Source organism: Micrasema longulum, unplaced genomic scaffold, assembly GCF_059751315.1.
Source record: "Micrasema longulum isolate JH-2025_06_02 unplaced genomic scaffold, ASM5975131v1 h1tg000508l, whole genome shotgun sequence".
In the NCBI taxonomy this organism is placed as follows: Eukaryota; Metazoa; Arthropoda; class Insecta; order Trichoptera; family Brachycentridae; genus Micrasema; species Micrasema longulum.
The window spans coordinates 660,764-683,408 of NW_028277705.1; the positions used below are offsets into that span (position 1 = coordinate 660,764).

Below are 22,645 nucleotides of genomic sequence, written 5' to 3' on the forward strand. Positions count from 1 at the left end.
TGTAGGTTCTTTAGCTTTTACGGTAATAGTCAAGTCTCCGTGTACTCTTTACTTTAAATGAAGATTCTCACATTATAATACTTCAAACAGGTTTATTATCATTTACATATTATTAACAAAAACAGTGGAAGACTTACTTTAAAACTGCCTATTGAGAGCAAGATAGCCTTCTTTGGAATTTGAAATCCTGTACTCATTAGAGCTTTCAAATAGGCTTCATATCGGTTATCTCCGAAGCAAGCCACTTCACCCGTGGAGGCCATTTCAACTCCTAACATAACATCGGCTCCAGACAATCTTGAAAAGGAGAATTGTGGAACTTTCACACCAACTTTTCCGCATCCCATGAAAACATTGACAGGTTCCACTTTTTGACCGATAATAACGCGAGTGGCCATTGCTACAAAGTCGTGATCCAATGTTTTAGACACAAAAGGAAACGATCGAGACACTCTGACATTACACTCTATTACTTTAAGTTCATTGTCTTTAGCGATCAGTTGCATATTAAAAGGACCAGACACATCCAAGAGCTCGGCAATAATTTTTGTGATTTCTTTGATTTTTTCAAACGTTTCCTCATTGATGTCCTGAGCTGGTGTGACTAATGTTGCATCTCCAGAATGAACTCCAGCATTTTCCACGTGTTCTGATACCGCCATACAGAGAATTTCACCATCAGAAGCTACAGCGTCAATATCGATTTCTTTAGCTTCTAAAAGAAATTTAGATATAACAACTGGATGATCTTTACTCACATCACTGGCTGCATTTAGGTACGCTTCTAGGTCCTGATTAGAGTGAGCGACATTCATCGCAGCACCACTCAACACATAAGACGGCCTGACCAAACAAGGATAGCCAACTTCTTCACAGAACTTGATAGCGGAAGTTAAGTTTGTCAGTTCCTTCCATCGAGGCTGCATTATTCCTTTTCTGTCTAACATCCGGGAAAACTTAAATCTATTTTCAGCTCCGTCAACACTCTCTGGAGATGTTCCGAGAATTTTGGCTTGTTGTCTATGTAAATCCATCGCAATGTTATTGGGGAGTTGACCCCCCATTGATATAATTACGCCTTCTGGATTTTCCAGGTTATATATATCCATCACTACCTCAAACGAAATTTCCTCAAAATAGAGGCGATCACACATATCATAATCAGTACTCACAGTCTCTGGGTTGTAATTGATCATTATAGTTTTCTTTCCTAAATTACGAAGTTCTCGTAAACAGCCAACAGCACACCAATCAAATTCAACAGAACTGCCAATACGATACACTCCAGATCCCAGGACCATGATATGTCCTCCTGGGAATTGCAGATCATTGTTCGAAGCATTGTAAGTAACATACAGATAGTTTGTAGTTGCGGGCCATTCAGCAGCAACTGTATCTATTTGTTTCACAAACGGAGTGATTCTGGATTCAATTCGCTGTTTACGAACAGCGAGTTCGGTACTTTTTACTGCTGCCGCTATTTGTTTATCAGAAAATCCTAATTGTTTCGCTGTTAGTAAAACATCATTAGATAATTGACGTTGATCTAATGATTCTAAGAGGATATGATAATCAATAATGTTTTTCATCTTTTGTAGGAACCATTTATCAATTTTAGTAAGATCATATAATTTTTCTAGGGTATACCCAACTTTAAGGGCTGCAGCTAACACAAACATTCTTTTATCCGTCGGTTCTTTGAGTTCTTCATTATTGGCTTCTTTCAAGTTCGGATCCAGACCAGTGACATTCTCATCTACCATTCGAAGAGCTTTTTGAAAGGCTTCTTCAAATTTGCGCCCAATAGCCATAACTTCTCCGACACTCTTCATAGAACTTCCAATTTTAGTACTAACTCTACTGAATTTTGCCATATCCCAGCGGGGAATCTTTACAACGCAATAATCTAAACTGGGCTCAAAGCAGGCTGTAGTCACTCCAGTCACTGAATTCTTTATCTCTGCCAAGGATCTACCTAAAGCTAATTTGGCGGCTACATAAGCTAATGGGTATCCGGTAGCTTTACTCGCTAGAGCTGAACTTCTAGATAACCTTGCGTTTACCTCAATAATGAAAAATTCCTCAGAAAAGGGGTTCAAGGCATACTGTATGTTACATTCTCCTACGACTCCTAAATTACGGATAACTTTTATGGCGGTATTTCGAAGCATATTATATTCTCGGTTGGATAATGTTTGACTGGGTGCTACAACAATAGATTCACCAGTGTGAATACCTAAAGGATCTACATTTTCCATATTGCAAACAGTAATGCAATTATCAAAAGCATCTCTTACTACTTCATATTCAACTTCTTTCCAGCCTTTTAACGACTTATCTATGATCAGCTGTCCAGAGTAAGATAATGCTTGATGGGCCAAAACTTTCAATTCCTCTTTGTTGTTAGCAAATCCAGATCCCAGACCGCCAAGAGAAAATGCTGCCCTTGCCATAACCGGGTATCCAATATTCTCAGCTGCTTTTAAAGCTTCTTCTACGGAACAAACGGCAGCACTCGGAGCAACTTTTTCTCCGATACTACAAATTCTTTCAGCAAATATTTTTCTATCTTCGGTATCAATTATAGACTGTATCGGAGTGCCTAACACAGAAACATTATACTTTTGAAAAATCTTAGCTTTTTCTAACTCAACTCCACAATTCAACGCAGTTTGGCCACCGAATGTCAGCAAAACACCGTTAGGTCTCTCTGATCTTATGACTTGTTCAACATATTCAGGAGTCAAAGGCAGGAAGTAAACTTTATCCGCCATACCTTTAGATGTTTGTACTGTAGCAATATTAGGATTAATCAAAACAGTTTGAATTTTCTCTTCTTGAAGTGCCTTGATAGCCTGTGAACCAGAATAGTCAAACTCTCCGGCTTGTCCAATAGAAAGGCCACCAGATCCCAAAATAAGAACTTTCTTTGGTTTTTCTATCACTGGTGTTTTAAAAGTGAGCTTTTCAGTTAGCAACTGCTTGACAGATTTGGATGAAATTTTACCTGCTACATTTTCTTTTACGGAATCGATGAAAATATCAAACAAAAGTTCTAGATCTTCCGGTCCTGCAGTGTGTTCAGGGTGAAATTGTACACTGAAATATGGATAAGTGTTGTGAATAATTCCTTCGTTGGAATCATCATTCTTGTTTGTGAATAATGGCTCCCAACCACTGGGTAAGCTTGATACATCAACAGCATATCCGTGGTTCTGAGAAGTCATGAAGCATCTTCCTGTTCCATGGTGAACACATGGCAGATTGTGCCCTCTGTTACCATAACTGTGAACAAAATAATAAAGCACATTACTAAATAAAATTATGAAGAAACAGCAACATTGAAAATGAGATGGTATTGATGCCATAAATACTGTTTTGTTTTATTACTTGGTTTATACTAACTGAAAAAAATCATTAGCATACATCTGGTCGTTTAGTTTTCTTCAATGTTGAATATTTTTTCATCAGAAAAAATAATTTTACAATGCAAATTGTTCACGCAACGGAGAATCAGTAGTTTGGCTCTGATCCTTCCTAATGTCCCTTAAAGATAGAGTAAGCAAATAACCAGCACTTCTTCGGTAAATCCCCATCTCGAGGTTTGATTTAATGATGCGAGACATACTTCGAGTCAATATAGCCATCTACCCGGACAGGATTTCTTGTTTGCGGAGCAGATTTCTACAAATTCTGCTTCTGACAATCTTGATAGCTCCCGAAGTCCACACAGTTCAAGGACATACATTTCTTTAATGATCTTCAACACTGAATATTCTTGAACCGATTAATAGTTCAATACACAAACTGGTGACTGATACATAAAAGGTTTAGGGGATAAAAAATGTCGCCTAAAAAATTCTCAACTATAAGTAACGCAATCGAAGCAATTTGGTTTTCTTTTTCACCTCACTCCATGTTTGCTTTGCAATGGACATTCTAAGTGAGTGTAGACTGAAAAATATTTTGCGGGCTTGATTCATTAAAATGAGCTCGCTAGCGTAGATGTTCATCCAATGGCACTCCAAGATTTTTTATAGATTTCCTGTATTGGATATTGGCACTATTGACATTAAGAGGATTAAGTGAAGATACAGCTAACTTACTAGGCAATCTTTGACTACCCGCAAACATAATTTGTGTTTTAGATGGATTTATAAGTAAACCACACTCTTTTGTCCATGTTGACATGCAATTTAGTGTATCAGACATCGATTTTATTACTTCGCTGGTGCTTTCAGGTCTGCAATAAAGATATAGTTGAAAATCATCTCCATAGAGATGATATGAACAATTGAGACATTCTGCTATCGGATTGATAAACAGGGAAGGGGTATAGTCTAAGCTTATAACCGAAGTGCTTAATACGGAATATCAAGAAGTTAACACACTCAAATACTGAATATATAGAAATTGTACTTATATTTAACTCATATGCCAAAAGAAAAACTACAATTTTCTAAGCATTAAAGAGATTTATGACGTGCAATCATTATCTAACATTTACCCATTGCATGGACTTTCACATAGAGTTGCCACTGATTAAATATATTGATTTCTTGTGAAGTAAAAAGTATAATCAAATACAAATAGTTGAGATTTTATTAATAATTTTTTAATTTAATTATCTTTGAATGAAAAGTGATGGATATTTTTGGCAAATATGTATATGTTTAATTTAAATAGCAATATAAAATAATTTACCTCAATTTATAAGTTTCACATCCTGCAGCAGTGGACAAGATTTGGTGGCCGAAACAAATACCAAATATAGGTTTGGTTACTCCGCAAGACAGAATTTTACGTATCTGGTTAACGGGATCTTTACATACAGCCGGATCTCCTGGCCCGTTGCTGAGGAAAAGACCATCGTAGGTGTTTGGATCCAGCGGATGATTCCAAGGAACCACAACAATCTTGACATTTCTCTTTAGCAAGCAACGCAACTGGTTATATTTTAATCCGCAATCCAAAACACATATGGTAGGACTTCCAGAAGGATTATACGTAATTGGTTTCTGTAAAACAAAGAAAACATATTTTTAAAATTAATTCATATTGAATGTAGCATTTTTTTTCAGCTGAATTACATTTTTATGAGAAGATAAATACCAACAGGGTAGGCAGTGCAGATTTATCAATTTGAAACAGGTGTGTTTGAGTGCGTTTTGTGCATTCATATAGCATTTAACACTCATATTACGAATCCTTTTAGTAACAGCACCAATATTTTTTTTATAGATATATTTAGTCAGCTAGAGATTATTTATTAGCTTATAGACAGATTTGTTGCAAATGTAATATCTTTCGAAATAAAATAATCATGCCATACTTATTGAGGCACGTATAATTATTTTTTACATACATTACACAGATAAAAATGGAATTACCATTTCATAGGAAAGTTCATAAAATAAAAAAACATATTTTACCTTAATAGATACTTCTGCCACCAGGTTATTTTCATTAGGGTTTATAAATGGCTTAGACGGTCCAGGTTTGGGAATACCCGGAACGATCCTTCCTAAAATAGTTCCAGACTCTCGAATCTTCTTGGTGAGTGCTCTCGTGTCAATCCCACTGATGCCCGGAATTCCTTGCTCCACGAGCCAGTCAGATAATGTGCGGGTTTGTCTCCAATGGCTGGGAGATTCACACGACTCCCCGACAATCAAGCCCTTTGCCCAGATGCGGGAGGATTCAAACCACCTGTGGTATTTTAATTTATTATATAAAAGGCGTCAAAAACAAAGTAACAAGGCCCCCGAAAAATGGTTGTTTATAAAATATCAATCCTCATCAGTTAAAAAAAAACTATTTGAAAAAACCAGTCTGAAGATGCCCATTAGAGGGTGAAAGCGCTAATTGGTCAAAATAAATAAGTGGAAGTGTACCAAGTATTTTTTAAATTAATAACTTATATGTAAATATAAGCTATTACATCATTACAATGGAATTCCATCAAGAATTTTCAATAAATAATTTAAATGAAATATTTAAAAAAGGTTTAAATAAATTCCATTTTAGATAATCTAACTAATAATCATTGATTGGCGGCCTCCGTGGTGTAGTGGTTAAGACGCTTGTCTCACACACGAAAGGTTCCATTCCAGGTTCGGTTCCCGGTGAGGACACAAAAATTAAATGTAATTTTCCTCATGCCTGGGTGTTTTGCGCTATAATTTACCACTTTAATTGGGCTTTCTGACGTGATTGAGTGCAAAAAAATAAAAATATTAATGATCTGAGGTCGAAACTATCACAACTTTTCTAATCTCCCTACTTCCTTCTGAGAAAATGGCCACAAAACTTAATTTGGGTAAATCATAAAAAATTTAATACTTTACCAAAAAAAAAACATACAAAATTAGTACATAAATTTAAGCAGAAAATTGTTATATTGTATATTAACTAGGGATGTATAATTTTGGGATTTAAAAAAATAAAAATTGGTACTGCAATCAATAGATGGAAGCATTTGTGCCTCTGAAAATGACACAAGAATAGTATTGAAAATGCATAATCACAAAATCATTTTAGTTCATTTTAAACTAACAATTGCTTATAAGTTAGTTACATGGTGACAACTTACAGAGGAAGATTATGCTCATCTTTATCATCAGCAGGTACTCCGTAATTGCCAATCAATGGGTAAGTCAACACCAGAAGTTGGCAATGGTAAGATGGATCAGTAAGAGATTCAGGGTACCCAACCATACCTGTTTGGAAGACTAAAAAGCAAAGAATACATTTTAATAGTAACTAAACAAAAATAAGCAACATAACACCTGTTCTCGTCTACTAGCTGCATCTGATATTTAGCACTTGAGTAGCATTCAACAATTTTTAAAAAAAGGAGATATCGAATCTACACTTATTTAAAACACCAGCAAATATTAGCAAGATCATTGAATCTTTCGTTAGATTTTAGAACAAAAACAAACTAAAATAACAGGTGTAATAGGTCAATTTCCAAATGTTAAGAGTACTCACCAACTTCTCCATCAACCTCAATAGGAGCACCAAAGCTTTCTCCTTTGAGAACTGTTCCATCTTCAAGCACCAAACAGCAAACACCTCCGTATGGCTTTACATCTTTACCATTCATTTTTCAATATGTTTATGCTATAAATTTTAACACGAAGACAAATTATTAATAGACAGAAAACAGAGCACATTTTTTTGATAATATCTGTACCTTAGAGAATAAAACACGGGAGTCCACTTTTTGACGTTTTGAAGTTAAAAATGCAAGAATTATCGCAATAATCTATTTTATACGTGAATAGATCCCCGAAGTCCACTTTTGTCGTTAAAATTTTTTGTTGTTTTAAAAAGTTGAAATAAAAATCTTAAGTGCACTTTGTTTTAATGTAAAAAACATGTGATCCCAGATACGCTATTTTAATAAGAACTGTTATTATTTAAAAGAACATTGTTTGACATCGAATGTTTTTTATAGGTTGAAATTATCTCTTATATAAATTTATTTCAACAGAGAGGGAAAATATTTTTGAGAAGGGAATATGGAAGTCTAGGCATTTACAGGGCTTATGACCAGTCAATGGCTGGTTTAAGTGGCCACTTTACACACTGTGTAACATTCACCATTCTGCCCACGTTTGAACATCCACATTTCCTCAACTCTTCCATCTGTTGACTTTTGTGTAAAAGAGCTGAAGTGATAAAGGTTTCAGCTCTTTTACTTCACAAAAGTCAACAGATGGAAGAGTTGAGGAAATGTGGGTGTTCAAACATGGGCAGAATGGTGAATGTTACACGGTGTGTAAAGTTGCCACTCAAACCAGGCATTGACAGGTCATAAGCCCAGTAAATTCCTAGACTTCCATATTCCCTTCTCAAAAATATTTTCCCTCTCTGTTGAGATAAATTTGAATATGAATAACTCCCCAGGGAGGAAATCCTGCCAGTCTGCTAGCATTTGGACATACTCAAACATTGTTGAAATTATCTCATTCGGTTCAAAAGCAATCATGTTTTGGAAATCGCACAAAATCTTGTTTCCTGAACATTTCTTTCAATTTGACTCCGGTTGTTCATCCTTCAAGGTACACATATTATTAATTAGTAGCATATCCTTTGAATTGTTAGTAAAAAAATACCTATTTTTAATATTTTATTTGACGTGTTTACTTATTGATATTTACAATGTCATCTTGCCACAGACCTAACCATCAATCTTTGGAATTTCCGGAACAAAATGTATAACTTATTTACCATGTTCATTTATTTGGGATTTCAAATAATTGTTTTTTTATGCGCTTTCGTTGTTAATTAAAATAGTTAAGGTATTTTCACGTTTAATAAATTTTAAATCGAATTTAGAGTTGATTCTAAAATGTTGATTCTGTGAAGAGAACTTACTTGCACCCCGCGCAGTCAAGATAAGTTCTCCGAACTAATAGGTGTAGAATAAAGAGCTGAAATCCAGAGACCCATTTCAGGGGTGCAATAGGGAAATATCACACACTACGAATACCGATAAAAATATATGAAATGGATTTAGAATACTTCATTGTATTTTCAAAATCAATATGGATATTGTGGAGAAATGTTTTCATATATAAATTTTAAAAACTATTTTTTTTTCAATACGTCACGAGGAAAACGCGATATGTTTGGCCTTGATAGTTGTGACATCATGATTCGTGACAATGTTCTTAACAATTTTGAATGGCCAGGAACAAATAAACATTAATCGTGACATATTAGGGGCGTGGACAATGAAACGACCGTTTTTGCGGGAATTCAAAATTACAAATTTGAAAATATTTTTTATGCTACTAATAAGTAGCAAAAAATTATTTTTTTGCTGGGCAGTATTTCATAGGCCTTTATTACCTTAAAAATGTTTTAAAAAAACGTGATATATCCCTATTATGAATCTTCTCTATCCCCTAGAGAGTGGTTAATTTGGGGATATTTATTTTTTCCATGCGGCTAATTTTTGCTTCATATATGGCTACACTGATGATTTTCATTTAGAACATTATTGCGACCTTAAGCATTAATCAAAACACTTAATTAGGTTGAATTGACTAAACCGTATTAGTTTTATTTCCGTTTTTATAGCAGTTTTATACACCATTTGATGTTTAATCATCAGTGTGGCCATTATATGAAGCGAAGTGTCGTCGCATTAAAAAAATATTTTAAAAATCAAATTTCACTCTGTAGGGGGTAGAGAAGATCCAGAATACCATCCCAGGGCCGCGATTATGAACGCTATCTTCATCGGTACATATCGAGACGGTATAAACTAACATCGATATTTATGTACGAAAATGTGTATATTTGTATAAAAATTGTGAGTATCTTCGTCGGTACCCTGTAATTGAACATGTTTACAGAAAAATATTGTAAACAAATTCTATTTTTCATACAGAAAACTTAATTTTACTTTGTAGATAAAATTGAAAATAAATTTTAACTTCCAATTAGAATACGGACCCTGGAGACATTTTTAATATCGTAATAGCACACCGCTGTGTTTTCTTACGGGAACTTTGAATATTCAGTTTTCTGTATATACCACAGCTGTAGAGCCGCCCATGCGTAGAAACATCATTCTAGGATTATCAATCACGAAGTTGGCTACAGTTTACAGCAAAACAATCTGTCGTAGGTACTCAGGGTCCGTATTCTAATGGGAAGTCAAAATTTATCTTCGATTTAAATTAAGGTTTCTGTATAAAAATATAATAGGTACGATTACAATTTTTTTCTAAACACATTCAATTATAGGTTACCCACCAAGATATATAGAATTTTAATGCTAATGTTCACATTTTCGTACATAAATATCGATTTTAGTTTATACCGTCTCGATATGTACCGATGAAGCGCAGATAATTGTAAAAATCCACACGGCACGATAAACAACACAGGGTGGAATGGTTTTTACTGTATTATAAATCGGTAGTCAGACGGCAGACGGAACCATCTGTATTTTCAAAAATGTTGAGGAGAGCTGAAAGGCCATCCGACTAACTAGCGAAATGTTTTTATGATTTTTATTTATTTAATGACAGGCAAACGCACACCAGTAAACCATGGGGCAGACTGATCTCAACACGATTTCTTTTTGCAGGATTTTTAGCCGAGTAGCAGCTGAATATATTTCTTAAAGACAAAATAATTCACAAACATTCTTGAATACGCCTCCGTAATGTGGTCTCCTTCATATATTACTCATATAAATCGCATCGAATCAGTTCAGCATAAATTTATAAGAAAAATTGCGTACAAACTAGGAATCACGAGAGATCACTATAGCTATACCGACATGGAACTTTTCCTGAATATATCCAGTCTCTCACAACGTCGATTTATTGCATATTTAATTTGCATGTTTAAGATACTCAATGGTTTATTTGATGTCCCGACTATTCTCCAACAAATATCTCTTAATGTTCCTTCACGTAGACTCAGAAATAATGAAATTCTGTTCCTCGGTTATCATAAAACGAATTATGGTTTCCATGCGCCTCTAACCCAGAATGATTAGATTTGTAAATGAAAATCAAGATCTAAATTATTTTGATTGTAAATTGAGTTTTTTTACAAATAGGCTGAAGAAATATTCCCAATAAATTAACTGTATATTTGAAAAATTAACCTGGATTCCAAAATGCCTGTCTAATATATTAACTAATCTTTGCTTTTCTTTGTTGTATTCCTTCTATTATTTGTTACTGTATTATTATTGTTTTTCGTTATATAATTTGTTTGAATTGGACATTGTCCGTAAATTTGTTAAATAAAATAAAATATTAATCCAATTTAATTTTGCCGTGTCGTGTTTGGTCGATACGTGTGAAATGGGCCAAAAGGACTAAATAAAATGTTGCAAAAAAAATGCGAGAAAAAATGACACCGGAAATCCGGGATGACCATTTTGAACTACCTTTTACGTAAATATTATTCTTCGTTATTAAATAACCTTGAAAGAGAGCCAAAATATATATATTGTTTTTATGTCGGGAGGTAAGTAAGTTCCACATGTTTACTTTATTTCCCATCCTATACAGTGCGTTCGGATGTTTAATAAGCCTGAGTTAGTGCCTGTCAGTGAACCAAGTAAATATACAAAAATATTTACAAAATAGTCTTAAATTAAAGTCCTGCTGAGTTGCATACATACAACTCGTCAGCAGGTTCTTATAAATTGCATCGATTATTTACACTTAACCTACATTAACAATAATTTTACTTGAAAAACATTACACATTACATTCTCAAAAATTAAAAACTATCACTAATACAAAAAACTTTTTTCTATTAACCATAATTTGAGCAAACGTCTCACTCCTGTATTTTTAATATTGTTTGGTAACATGTTAAATATTTTAGGTATACTGTATTGCAGTGTCCTTTTGCCATATTTATTGCAATATCTAGGAACAGCTAGCCCTTCCATACTAGTAAACCTGGTGTTGTGATCATGTACCAACTTGTTTTTATACTCGGAGTGCGACGCATGCTTACAAATTAATTTGTACCAAAGTAGAGCCCTAACAGATAATTTATTTACAGATTTATACATAAATGATATTGAAATATTGTGTCTCTGGCGGTATACATCTATAATAATTATTTCATGTCAACCATGTCGGGAATCAAACCCGAGACCTCTTGCATGGTAGGCACACGCGCTGACCACTTCACCGCGAGGCCGACATAACACTTAAATAGGGACTTACTATTTTTGATAATTGGCGGTTAGGATGTTAGGAAGAAAAATAAAAAACTATGACCCCAAAAGATTTAAATATTCTAAAAGTTGTCACCACGTAGAGATTATTTATGCAAATCTAAATGAAAGTAGATTGCAGCTAACGCACTGAATAATATTAAAACCAAATTATTAGTAGGTTTGAGCAATCCACAGTCCATAACTGTTTGTGAGTGATGAGATAAACAAGTTCTCAAAACAGGTCCGAAATCGCATGTTGTATGTGCGCCGTACGATTTATCAATTATCGAGATCGATTCTCCGCAAGTCTTGTCTGGTGATTTAGGGAAGACGCTAATATTTATAGAAAACATATTATATTATATTGTTATTACACTTTATAATAAAATTAAAATGAACGATATGCTCATTGCTCATATTAACTATGTATTTTCTCAAATGCAACAGTTTGTGTAGGTAGGAAGGAAATTACCCGCCCTTATGAACTAACGTAAATTATACAGCATTACTGTTATATGCATAAAAATGGTATAACATGTATTATGTATACAAGTGGATTTCAAAAACAAAATCTAAAAAAAAAATATAGTAGATACGCAACCGATCCTCAAGAGGGGATGCCCAACGAGTGGTGGTTGTTGTATTTAATTTCTTTAATGTTACAGGTGGAGTAGTGACGAACCGAGGAGCATTGCTTTAAGGGTGCCAATCACATAATCATCTAGACATAATTAATTATAGATATGTAATTAATTTGACTCGATGGCCACTCTCAAGTAAAAATCCTAATAAAAGAAATCTAATGGAAAGCCCGCCTTGCTGGTTAACGCATTCCCCTACCTTTTGTAAAGTCCCCGGGACAATCAGAGCTAAATTCGGTTCACAGCAGTAATTTTTTGCTAATCAAATTATTCCAATATTACCCCAAACAAACTATAGAATTAAAATAATTCATTACAATGTGAATAAAAAATTAACTCTCCAGTGATTTTCATCCAAGACGGGCATGAAAACATGAAGACATAGAATTAAGAATAGTCCAGAAACCGCATACGCACATCAAATAGAAGGCGACTAAACTACTCATAAATGAGTAGGTTTACGTTTTGACCCATTACTTTATTTGTAGACGTCGCTCAGTACGCAACTCCTGATTCGAATTTAACCATCCCGTGTTGTGTCCTTTTAAAGTGTAGAAATACAGCTAAGATCTTAAAGAAACAGAATGGTATCAATTTCATGTGTAATTAGCAAATGAATGTGTAAGTAGCAAAGGCATTACTTAAAAATTGAATTAGTTTTCCATCTGTCAGATTGTCGAAGAAACAAAATGGATATTTCGTTAGTGTTGCTAGAGTAGTAATTTGTTTTACCCTACTTTGCTTATCTAATGAGAGAATTAATGAAAATTGGACCTCGGATTAAACAACTCTGTGGTGGACATTTGACCGACATTATTTACAAAACATCAAATATTATTTAACTTGATATAAAAATATCCGTTTTATGTAAAATACAATTTGTTTTATATTTTAAGTTTAAAGTTTATTATTTCAATTACTCTTATTAAATGACCCTTTACTTATCTACTCTGTTGTGTCAATCAATATTTCCGCATGCACAATAAAATTTTAGAGAAATTAACAGATTGCTTTTTTTTTAAACCTTACATTTGTGTTATGATTATATTTTTTCCCATCTTGCAACATTACGCGGCGACATCACGAATGCGCGCGGTGAAAGTGGGACATAGTGGGGGAATTATTGGACATTATTAATTATTCTACGCTCCTTACTATTCTTAATTCTATGCATGAAGATTTTATTAAGTAGTGTACCATTTTAAGATTTCAGATACATAATTTTGCAATAAAGAATATCTTTTGTAGTTGCGGTCAAATATCTATTGTCATACCAATATTATGTTATATCGATGGTCTAGAATAGCGGTTCCTAAAAGGTGTTCCGCGGAACCCTGCGGTTCCTTCAGGGCGTATTGTCGTAGGAAACCGGCAGTCAACGCCGCGGAAAATTCGAATCAGCTGATTCAAACTTGAATAAATTTTAGATTGGTCTAAAAGGTGAATACAATGCGGTCGATAAAAAGGCTAGCATGGTTCTGCTTCCGTTTGTATCGACTTTCCGATGTGAGACTGGCTTTTCAGCTTACGCCTACACTAAAAACAAGGTCAGAATTAGACTGGATGCCGCTCCAGATCTCCGTATACAATTGTCAGATATTAAACCTTTTTTAAACCCTATTTTTAGAGTCATTATAAGTGAACCTGTGAAAAAAATCATTCTTCACATTAAATACGGGCAGTAAAGATTTTTTATTCAAAATATAGTCTTTCTTCTCAAGTCAAACATTACAACGCCCAAACAATAAGGTGTCATGGGTCTTATAGCAAAAAAAATTGTCAATTTACTTTTTCATTGTAGAGATGGGGCTCCACCAAAAAAAGGAGATCGGAAAGTAGAGTAAAAAAAAAGAAACCGCTGCACTAGAACACTAACTTTTCATCTCTTCCTAAATCGTAGTTGCATATTCATAATAAGTGACATGAAAACCAAGACAAAAAAGCAACTTGTCAAACTTTAAATTGCTCTCTTAAAAATTATATATTTGTCTCTAGATATACTCGTAGATGTCTAGATCTAGATGTGTCTTTTTCAAGGAGTGGATAAAAGCTATGAAGTCTATGAAGAACTTCTTGATATTGAATAGTATTCACGGCACAACTACTGGTGAAGATATTTTTAAGGGAGTTGAAGATCCCATTAATAAAAAGAACTTTCGATGGAGAATCTTAAAATCTATTACAACTGATGAAAGCAAAAACATGACGTGTGGTAAAAATAAAGGAGTAGTCGCTCTTGTGTCAAAGGCTGTAGAAAATGATGGTGGCTCAAAACTATTAGTCTTACATTGCATCATTTATCAACCGTCTCTGTGCGGGAAATGTTTGAATATGTCTGAAGTTTGTTTTGAAACTTGTAATTTCATCAGATCCACTGGGCATAATCATTGAGAATTCCGCGAGTTTATTAAAGAGATTGGAGAAAATTATTTGCCATATCATACTGCTGTACGCTGGCTTAATTGCGGACAAGGCCTTCAGCACTTCTTTGAACTTCGATCAGTGATCGATTTAAAATAAAACCAATGCCCTCTTACCGAATTACAAAATATCGAATGGCTGTGGAAATTAGCGTTCTATGTCGATTTGACAAAACATATGAACGAACTGAATTTGACATTGCAAGGAGAAAATAAGCTTCTCCATTCCATAATTTACACACTAATATCAAATCGTTCCGGCAGAAAATAATACTGTTTCAATCACAATTACGTAAAAAATATTTCACACATTTTAAAACATGTAAAATATTCAGCCACACTATTGAGACTGAGTTTCCCGTCGATTATGCAATCGGAGCTTTGATATCATTGCGAATGAAATTTAAAAAATTCAAAATCCTTTTGATACCAATATTGAAACCCCAGCACCGGAACTTCAAATGGAAATTATTGATTTACAGTGAAGTGATGTAATTATATAATGTATTCTTGTGAAGTATTAAATAGATAAATAATAATTAAGAACAAATATCAAAACTCATCATTGTTGGAATTTTATAAGTCTTCCACTGGCACAATTTGAAATTTTTCATAAATTTGCACGTGGGCTGTTTTCTGTGTTTGGTACTACTTGTGAGAAAAAACATTCTCCAAAATGAAGTAGGTACACAAAGAATGTTTACAGATCTAAGTTAACCGATGAGCATCTTAAATATCTTTTAATAATTGGTACAAGTAAAAATGGTCCACAACTACAAACTATTGAAGTGGAAAATCATAATTACATAAATCTTATTAGTATTTAAAATGTGATACTCGTAATGTTTATAATGTTAGTAGGATTCATTTCAATTATTTGTTGATCAAGTTAAATTTTCTGCGTATTATACTTGTCAGTAAGCTTTACCTAGGAAGTAAATAGAACCGAATTACTGTAATTCCGTGTTTTTTATCCAACTTATTACAACAGCAATAAGCCATTAGCTGTCGCGGGCCTGATTGATGACACTGGCGGGCCGGATTTGGCCCGCGGGCCGTAGTTTGGAGATCCCTGATCTAGACCACCGATATGGAATAAATTTTGGCGGTATTTTCAGAATTAAAAATGTAGACCTACCTACCCATAATGAAAACATTATTTGTGTGATTTCTCTGAAACAATACCTTACACATTTTACTGCTCCCGGGAAATCGTTTGTGCTATTGTAATAATAATAAATATTATGTTATAAGATCGATCTACACCACATAAATCTGCATGCGGTAGTCACTCGCCTTATAAAAAGGAAAAACATTGATTTAAAAAAAAATGGCTTGGGATAAATGTCCCGTTTTCGACTCGATGAATCATCTCAGGTAAAAGTTCTCGAAAAAGGAAATCGAATGAAGATTAGTCCGTCTCATGTCGCATGAAGTAGTGATTAGTGCGTTCGCCTACTTTGCTCAAGGTCCCGGGTTCAAACGAGGGTTTCAACTAATTTTTGTGTAAAATACAGATGTACAATACAAAATATAAAGATATAGATTACACAAACATCACTCTGTCAGATTTAAAATTTACACTAAAAATGCATTATGTAACTTGGTAGACATGATAATAATAAATATGTACATCTCCCTCCCCTCCTTATCCTCTCTTCAAGCATCCTTGTATACACTATATCTATTTGTTTACTGTAAATATGCATGTAGAACTATTAATTAACATTCTGTAAACATATATAAACATTCTGTCCAATTCTTTACCATCTTATAAGTCCAAAATATCAAGTTTATTTGTAGCTGCTCGTCAAATTATTATTGACAATTCAATTTCATAAATTTAAAAAAAATACTTACTGTTTTATTTTTATTACCTTATACTTGTTTTTTATTTTTTACTATTATATCAAATTGCATTGTAGTATTGGCAAATACGCATTTCATAGATACATATTTTTATTTCTTATTTTTTCGTGATAATATATGCTTGCTTGTTTATTAATTTAACTTCAAAATGTCTTTCTTGCTTACCGTAACACTTTATTTATTGTTTGCTTTACAGAATTTATTTCATAAGCTTTGCATTTTTTGTTTATATGCTTACTGTTTTTTCTTGCATACCTTTGTTATTATTGTTTTTTTTTTTTACTTTGTAAAACTTTTTATCATATCCTTTTTAACTAATTTCACTTTTTTTTCTGTATATTCTGTTTATTACTTAGTATGTTAGCATGTATTTCATTTTTATTTTTTGTAAATGCCTTTTAGGCGTTAATGAACAAAATAAATTAATAAATAAATTTCCCAAATAAAATAATATATTCAACAAATATGTGTTAAAATTTGAAGACAATCGATGCTCTGGGGTGGATGAACCAAAAAATGTGATTGTTAGACGATGCACCATATTCAAATTGGTTTACGTTTGATTTTAAAAACCCACACTAGAATGATTCAATAATTAATCCGGCGTAACATTTTTTTTTTAAACTCCTCACATAATAAGAAAGTTCAGTAAACTTGTGAAAACGTGAAAAGATTGTTTCTGTGCGCGCGTGAAACTTGAAAGGAGTACCAAGATCTTACAATAAATAAATACTAATAATATTACTCGCAAAATTTTGTAAGATAATAAGTGATATTAACTAGTAGGTAATAAATATTCTCCTCTACGGATGTATATCAGGTGCCATAATTATTACATTACTTATCATCGTTTCCCTCCTCGTACTCGGTGATGCAAAGGGCACTGTGTTGGTGCTCCAATCGCAGCGTCATATAACTGTATAATTTAATACCAGCTGAAAATCGTGAGGAAAAAACCTAAATTCGTTTAAAAAAATAGTCGAAAAATTATTAAAAACAGCAAGTGAAACTTAAGTGTGCATATAAATATATTTTATTCCTCATTTATTATTAAACTATGTACTTACTTATAATTTTTTTTAAATGTAATGTAACCCGCAGACAAGCTTCGGCTTTGCGGGAACAAAAATACAATTATGTATGTTACTGATTTGTTAAAATAAATAAAACTTTAAAAAAAATAATTTAAAAAATATCTGGATCGTATGTGTTGCATGAAAGGTAGGGTGATTAGTCTTACGCTTCAAGTGTCAGTCCATGGCCACGACTACAACGGGAAGTTAACAGTTATCTTCAGCTGTTAATAATTTTCTGTATGAAAAAAACTTTTTTTTTTTTTAAATAAACATCTTTAACTACAGGTGCTGATGAAGACAATGTAAATTTTTGTACAAACATATACATTTTCGTACAGAAAATTAAATTTTATTTTATATACCGTCGAAGATAACAGTTATCTTAAATTTTCTCCATTAAGTAAAATTTAGTTTTCAGCATGAAAAATGGAATAAGCATACACTTTTTTCTAAACAATTACAGGTTACCGACGAAGATACTTTAAATTTTTATACAAATATACGGATTTTCATACATAAATTTTGATTTTACTTCATTCTATAAGATTTTACACAGCCACATAGTCGAAGTTAACTTTTCATTGCAATCGGGGCCCTGGTTCGCGATTACAAACGCTGTCTTCACCAGTACATACCGAAACGTTATAAATGAAAACCTATATTTATTTACGAAAATGTGCATATTTTAAGTATCTTCATCGGCAACCTGTAATTGAACATGTTTAAATAAAAAAATACATATTCAATTTTTTATACAGAAAACTTAATTTAGCGGAGTTAACAGAGAAAAATTATGGAATGTGTAATGTGTGTGTGAAATCTGACACGAGCTATTGCTTCTCTGTATAAAGACAGCACAGCATGTGTTAGGGTAAATGGATCATACACATCGTGGTTTGACATTCATAAAGGAGTCAATCAGGGATGTGTGATGAAACCATGGCTGTTCAACGTGTATTTCGATAACTGCATGAAAGAACTGAAAGGCTTAGGAATGGGAGCAAAAATGGGAGATTTAACCGTCAATTGTCTTTTATATGCTGATGATGCCGTGCACCGTGCTTCTGGCTAACAACAAAGAGGAACTGCAATTCTTGGTAACAAGGGTCTACGATGTATGCGAGGGAAGCGATTTGCGGATGAATGTCGATAAATTGAATGTGATGGTTTTTGAAAGAATGACTAAATGTGAAATCACAGTGAATGGGGTTATACTAAAACAGGTAGAGGAATTTGTGTATCTGAGACGTATGTTTACTAAGGATGGAATGACAGAAATATATTGAAAGGAAGGTGAGTGCCGGGAACAGAGTGAACGGTGCACTTGAATCAACCTAGCAAATAAATGTTTGTCGCAAGAGGCAAAATTAGCAGTTCACAGTGGAGTCCTGGTCCCGCCCCTGATGTATGGGAGCGAAGTATGGACTTGGAAAAACAGGAATGAAAGTAGGCTGAATGCTGTTGAGGTGCGATCTCTCAGGCGAATGTGTGGTAAAACTATGTACGATAGATGCACAAATGTTGAGATCCGTACGTTATGTAAGGCTGAGAGAAGCATTATCGACAAAATCAAGAAAGGAGCTCTGCGCCGGGTTGGAAATATAGAGCGAATAGACAGCGAAAGAACGGCTAAGAATATTTACAATGCAAATGTTGATGGATGCAGAAATAGAGGAAGACCGAGAAAGACATGGCATGACCAAATCTAACAAATACTTGAAGATGGATATGTCAAAAGTCGGAATAATCGGCGCGCGTGCATGAGAAGATGTATGAATGTATAGGAAGCGAGATCTGTATGCAAAGATAGAGTGTTGTGGCATTCTATCCTCTCTGCCTACCCTTACGGGGAAACGGCGTGATGGTTTGTTTGTTTGTTATTTGCCAAAAAACGCATAAAATAATTGTGAGCGGTTTTTCTATACAAATACTCTTATATGCGACGTCGTACGACTTTTTCTCAGAGAAATTTCTGTTCTGTGGCCCCAAGAGTGTTCAATGTCCTGAATGAACATATTAAGTTCTCCAAAACGAAAGCTATTTTTAAGAGAAATGTTCAAATCTCGATTTTGTCTAAAGCTCGGGTTTCCTAGGACAGCGGTGCCCGTATTTTAACGGCCGTAGTGAACATTAATGCGGTTGACAGCCGTCGTAACGGTGACTAGAGAGTGGTTTCCTATAAAAATGGTGTTGATAACACCGTTAAAAAATAAAACCACTCTCTAGTCACCACTACGACGGCTGTCCACCGCATCACCGCATCACCGTTCACTACGGGCACCGCTGTCCTAGGAAACCCTAGCTTAAGGGAAGAGACTATTGCAGGAGACTGCTGCGAGACATTGCATTGATTTATTTATTATTAATCGAGTTGTCCAGGTGGCGATTAAAATTTATGTTTGTGTTGTCGTTTTTATTTTTTAATTCTTAAATAACGTGTATGCTTCCACTTTCCATAATGTTATAACCCAACTCAACACGAGGTTTTTGGTCTCATGGAGTTAGAAATACGTTATCATTTTTGTAATAACCCTTGTATAAATTAAAAATAATAGTGCAGAGACTATTAAATGTTGAAGTGTAAAAACGTTAAATTATTATTTCATGTCAATCATTTCATAAATCTAACCTGCGACCTCTTTCGCGGTAGGCATACGCGCTAACCATCAGACCAAGAGGCAGATAAAACGTATTAGATTCATATTTAGAGTTAACTTGTGGTTCCATGGTGATGTCGCGGACATCGAATCTGAGGTACAAGACTCGAACTCCTTATTACAAGATTTGTTTATATCGAATCTCCTCAAGGTTTTAAATGTATTGAACTTTATCTGTTATATGTGCTTATTCAGTTTAACGCATTGAAAGATTTCGTAAAATTAAAAAAAAAAAAGGAAAGCACAATGGATCAAGTGTTTGTCAAAAAATTAGAAAACTGAACAAAAAATATATAGGTTAATGCATGAAACCTGTTTATCAATAGTTTTTATATTATATAGTTCAAGATATTAAAAACTGTTTATGCTGCTTTTATTTCATTCGACTTTATTGATAAATCAATTTTCTTGGTAGTTTAAAAACAATCATTTTTAAATTACGTATTAAACTAAAACAAGGACGTTTTCAACAAAAAAACGCGATTTATTAAATGAAAATATAATAGAAATTGATGCGACTCACCTCAGAATTAGAGCACAGAAAACAAGATATATCTCAAAATAATGTTGTCGGCGAATTTCATGTAAACAAAATTCAATAACCACGTGTATTTGTTGTCAGACAGAGCGTGACAGGTTTCTGTCACCCGGCAAAACACGAGGTGAACTGGATAAACTAGACTGATTTATCCATGATAATCGAATACAATCGATTATTCTATTAGTTCGAATGAATGTCCGAATACAGAAACTCGTTCGAACGATATATGAGTTGTATGAAAAAAAGATAAAACCACTGTCGTTTTACAAATAGACACGTTATTGTATTTCCAACCTGTATCTAGCAGATATTGTGTTGCCTTCAACAATGAATGAGTTCCGTGCTACGGGAAATTGGATACATTTTTTTTTCTTACACGCGGTAAAAATCAAAGTTTTACATCAAAGTTTTACATTTAATTTTACAACGAAGTTTCTTGAAATGCATGAAAAACATTATGATAACGGTTTAATAATATTGAACTACTTTGAAACATCACACGTTCGAATGAACAACCGTAGCACGTGACAACAAAATAAATTATTTTAATTAAATTACAAATTTAAAAGCTTCAATTAAATTAACTTAACAATAGAATCACCATGTAAAGCGCCCTTGAGGTATTTTATTACGAAAATGGCGCTACATAAGTTATCCATAATAAATAAATAAATAAATAAATGGTGTTTTTATGTATTGTGAATTGTTATAGATTTCTGATTTCCGGGTAAGCATATTTTTAAATTATTAGCGTGTTTTTACATGTACGGGGTTCCCCAAATGCCAGTAAAACTCGCCCACTTAAACTCGTGACGTCGCGGGCAGAATTTTTTTTAAATAACGATACTTAGAAAAAATCACAGTGATGATAAAATATGAAAACAACTTTTTTTGCCTTATTTGGTAGTCTATAGACAAACTTTAAAAAAAAAGACCGCTACCTTATTAATTTATATATTCACAATATATTCGTTTAAGATTTATTAATTGAGACACAAATCCCAACTCCATGAAACCAAAGTTCCGTGTTGAGTTGGGACAAATATATGTATAAAAGTTTTACAGTCAACATAACCATATTTACTGCATATAACGAAAACCTCATTAAAAAATACATGGCAAATCAAATATAAAAAAGAACATGCAATAAAATAAAAACATTTAAAACATCTGAAAAAATTAAAAATAAAGTTGAAATAAAACCAACTATAATATTTTAGGATCCATCAAGGGAGTTTCCTACTAAAATCCTCCCCCCCCCCCCCAAGGAAGATCTAGCCCTGAAACTGTTATTATTATTTTAATTTTAAGCAGGCAGGTTAAAGCTCTTATGGTTATATCTATTTTAAGGAAAGTTAATTTATTTAATATTTACTTCCCCAATAAGAGACGATACGCGTGAAAACATTTATGTGAGAGATTGAAAAAGAGTTTATATTTTTCTGTATCTTGTTATGGGCACTGGAAGCAAATGATATTTATGGCCCTTTTTCAAATTGTAAAAAAATATTTATTAAATGTTCTTTCACGTGAATTAAAATTTGAAAAGGCGCTATAAAAAATTACAGAATTTGTTATTATTTAAAAATAAATAATAAAACTTAAATTAAATATATACATGTACACATAAAGGTATAAAATAAAAGTGAAATGGAAAACAGTAAAATTGATTATATTTACGAATAAAACTAAATACTTGGTATGTTTCTAACAGTCAAGTTACAG

At 33.5% G+C, this 22,645-nt stretch overlaps 1 protein-coding gene across 1 annotated transcript in view; it reads right to left on the reverse strand.

Moving 5' to 3' along the window:
* Window positions 1-21,050, reverse strand: part of r (carbamoyl-phosphate synthetase 2, aspartate transcarbamylase, and dihydroorotase rudimentary) — a 53,568-nt gene extending 32,518 nt beyond the window's left edge. The window contains exons 1-6 of the mRNA XM_088227506.1: window positions 20,903-21,050; window positions 6,994-7,125; window positions 6,593-6,731; window positions 5,433-5,709; window positions 4,705-5,018; window positions 138-3,285 (exon numbers count right to left, since the gene is read on the reverse strand). Coding sequence (XP_088083632.1) covers window positions 138-3,285; window positions 4,705-5,018; window positions 5,433-5,709; window positions 6,593-6,731; window positions 6,994-7,108 — 3,993 coding nt within the window. The 5' untranslated portion in view covers window positions 7,109-7,125; window positions 20,903-21,050. The remainder of the gene's footprint in view (window positions 1-137; window positions 3,286-4,704; window positions 5,019-5,432; window positions 5,710-6,592; window positions 6,732-6,993; window positions 7,126-20,902) is intronic.
* Between the last annotated feature and the right edge of the window lie 1,595 nt (window positions 21,051-22,645).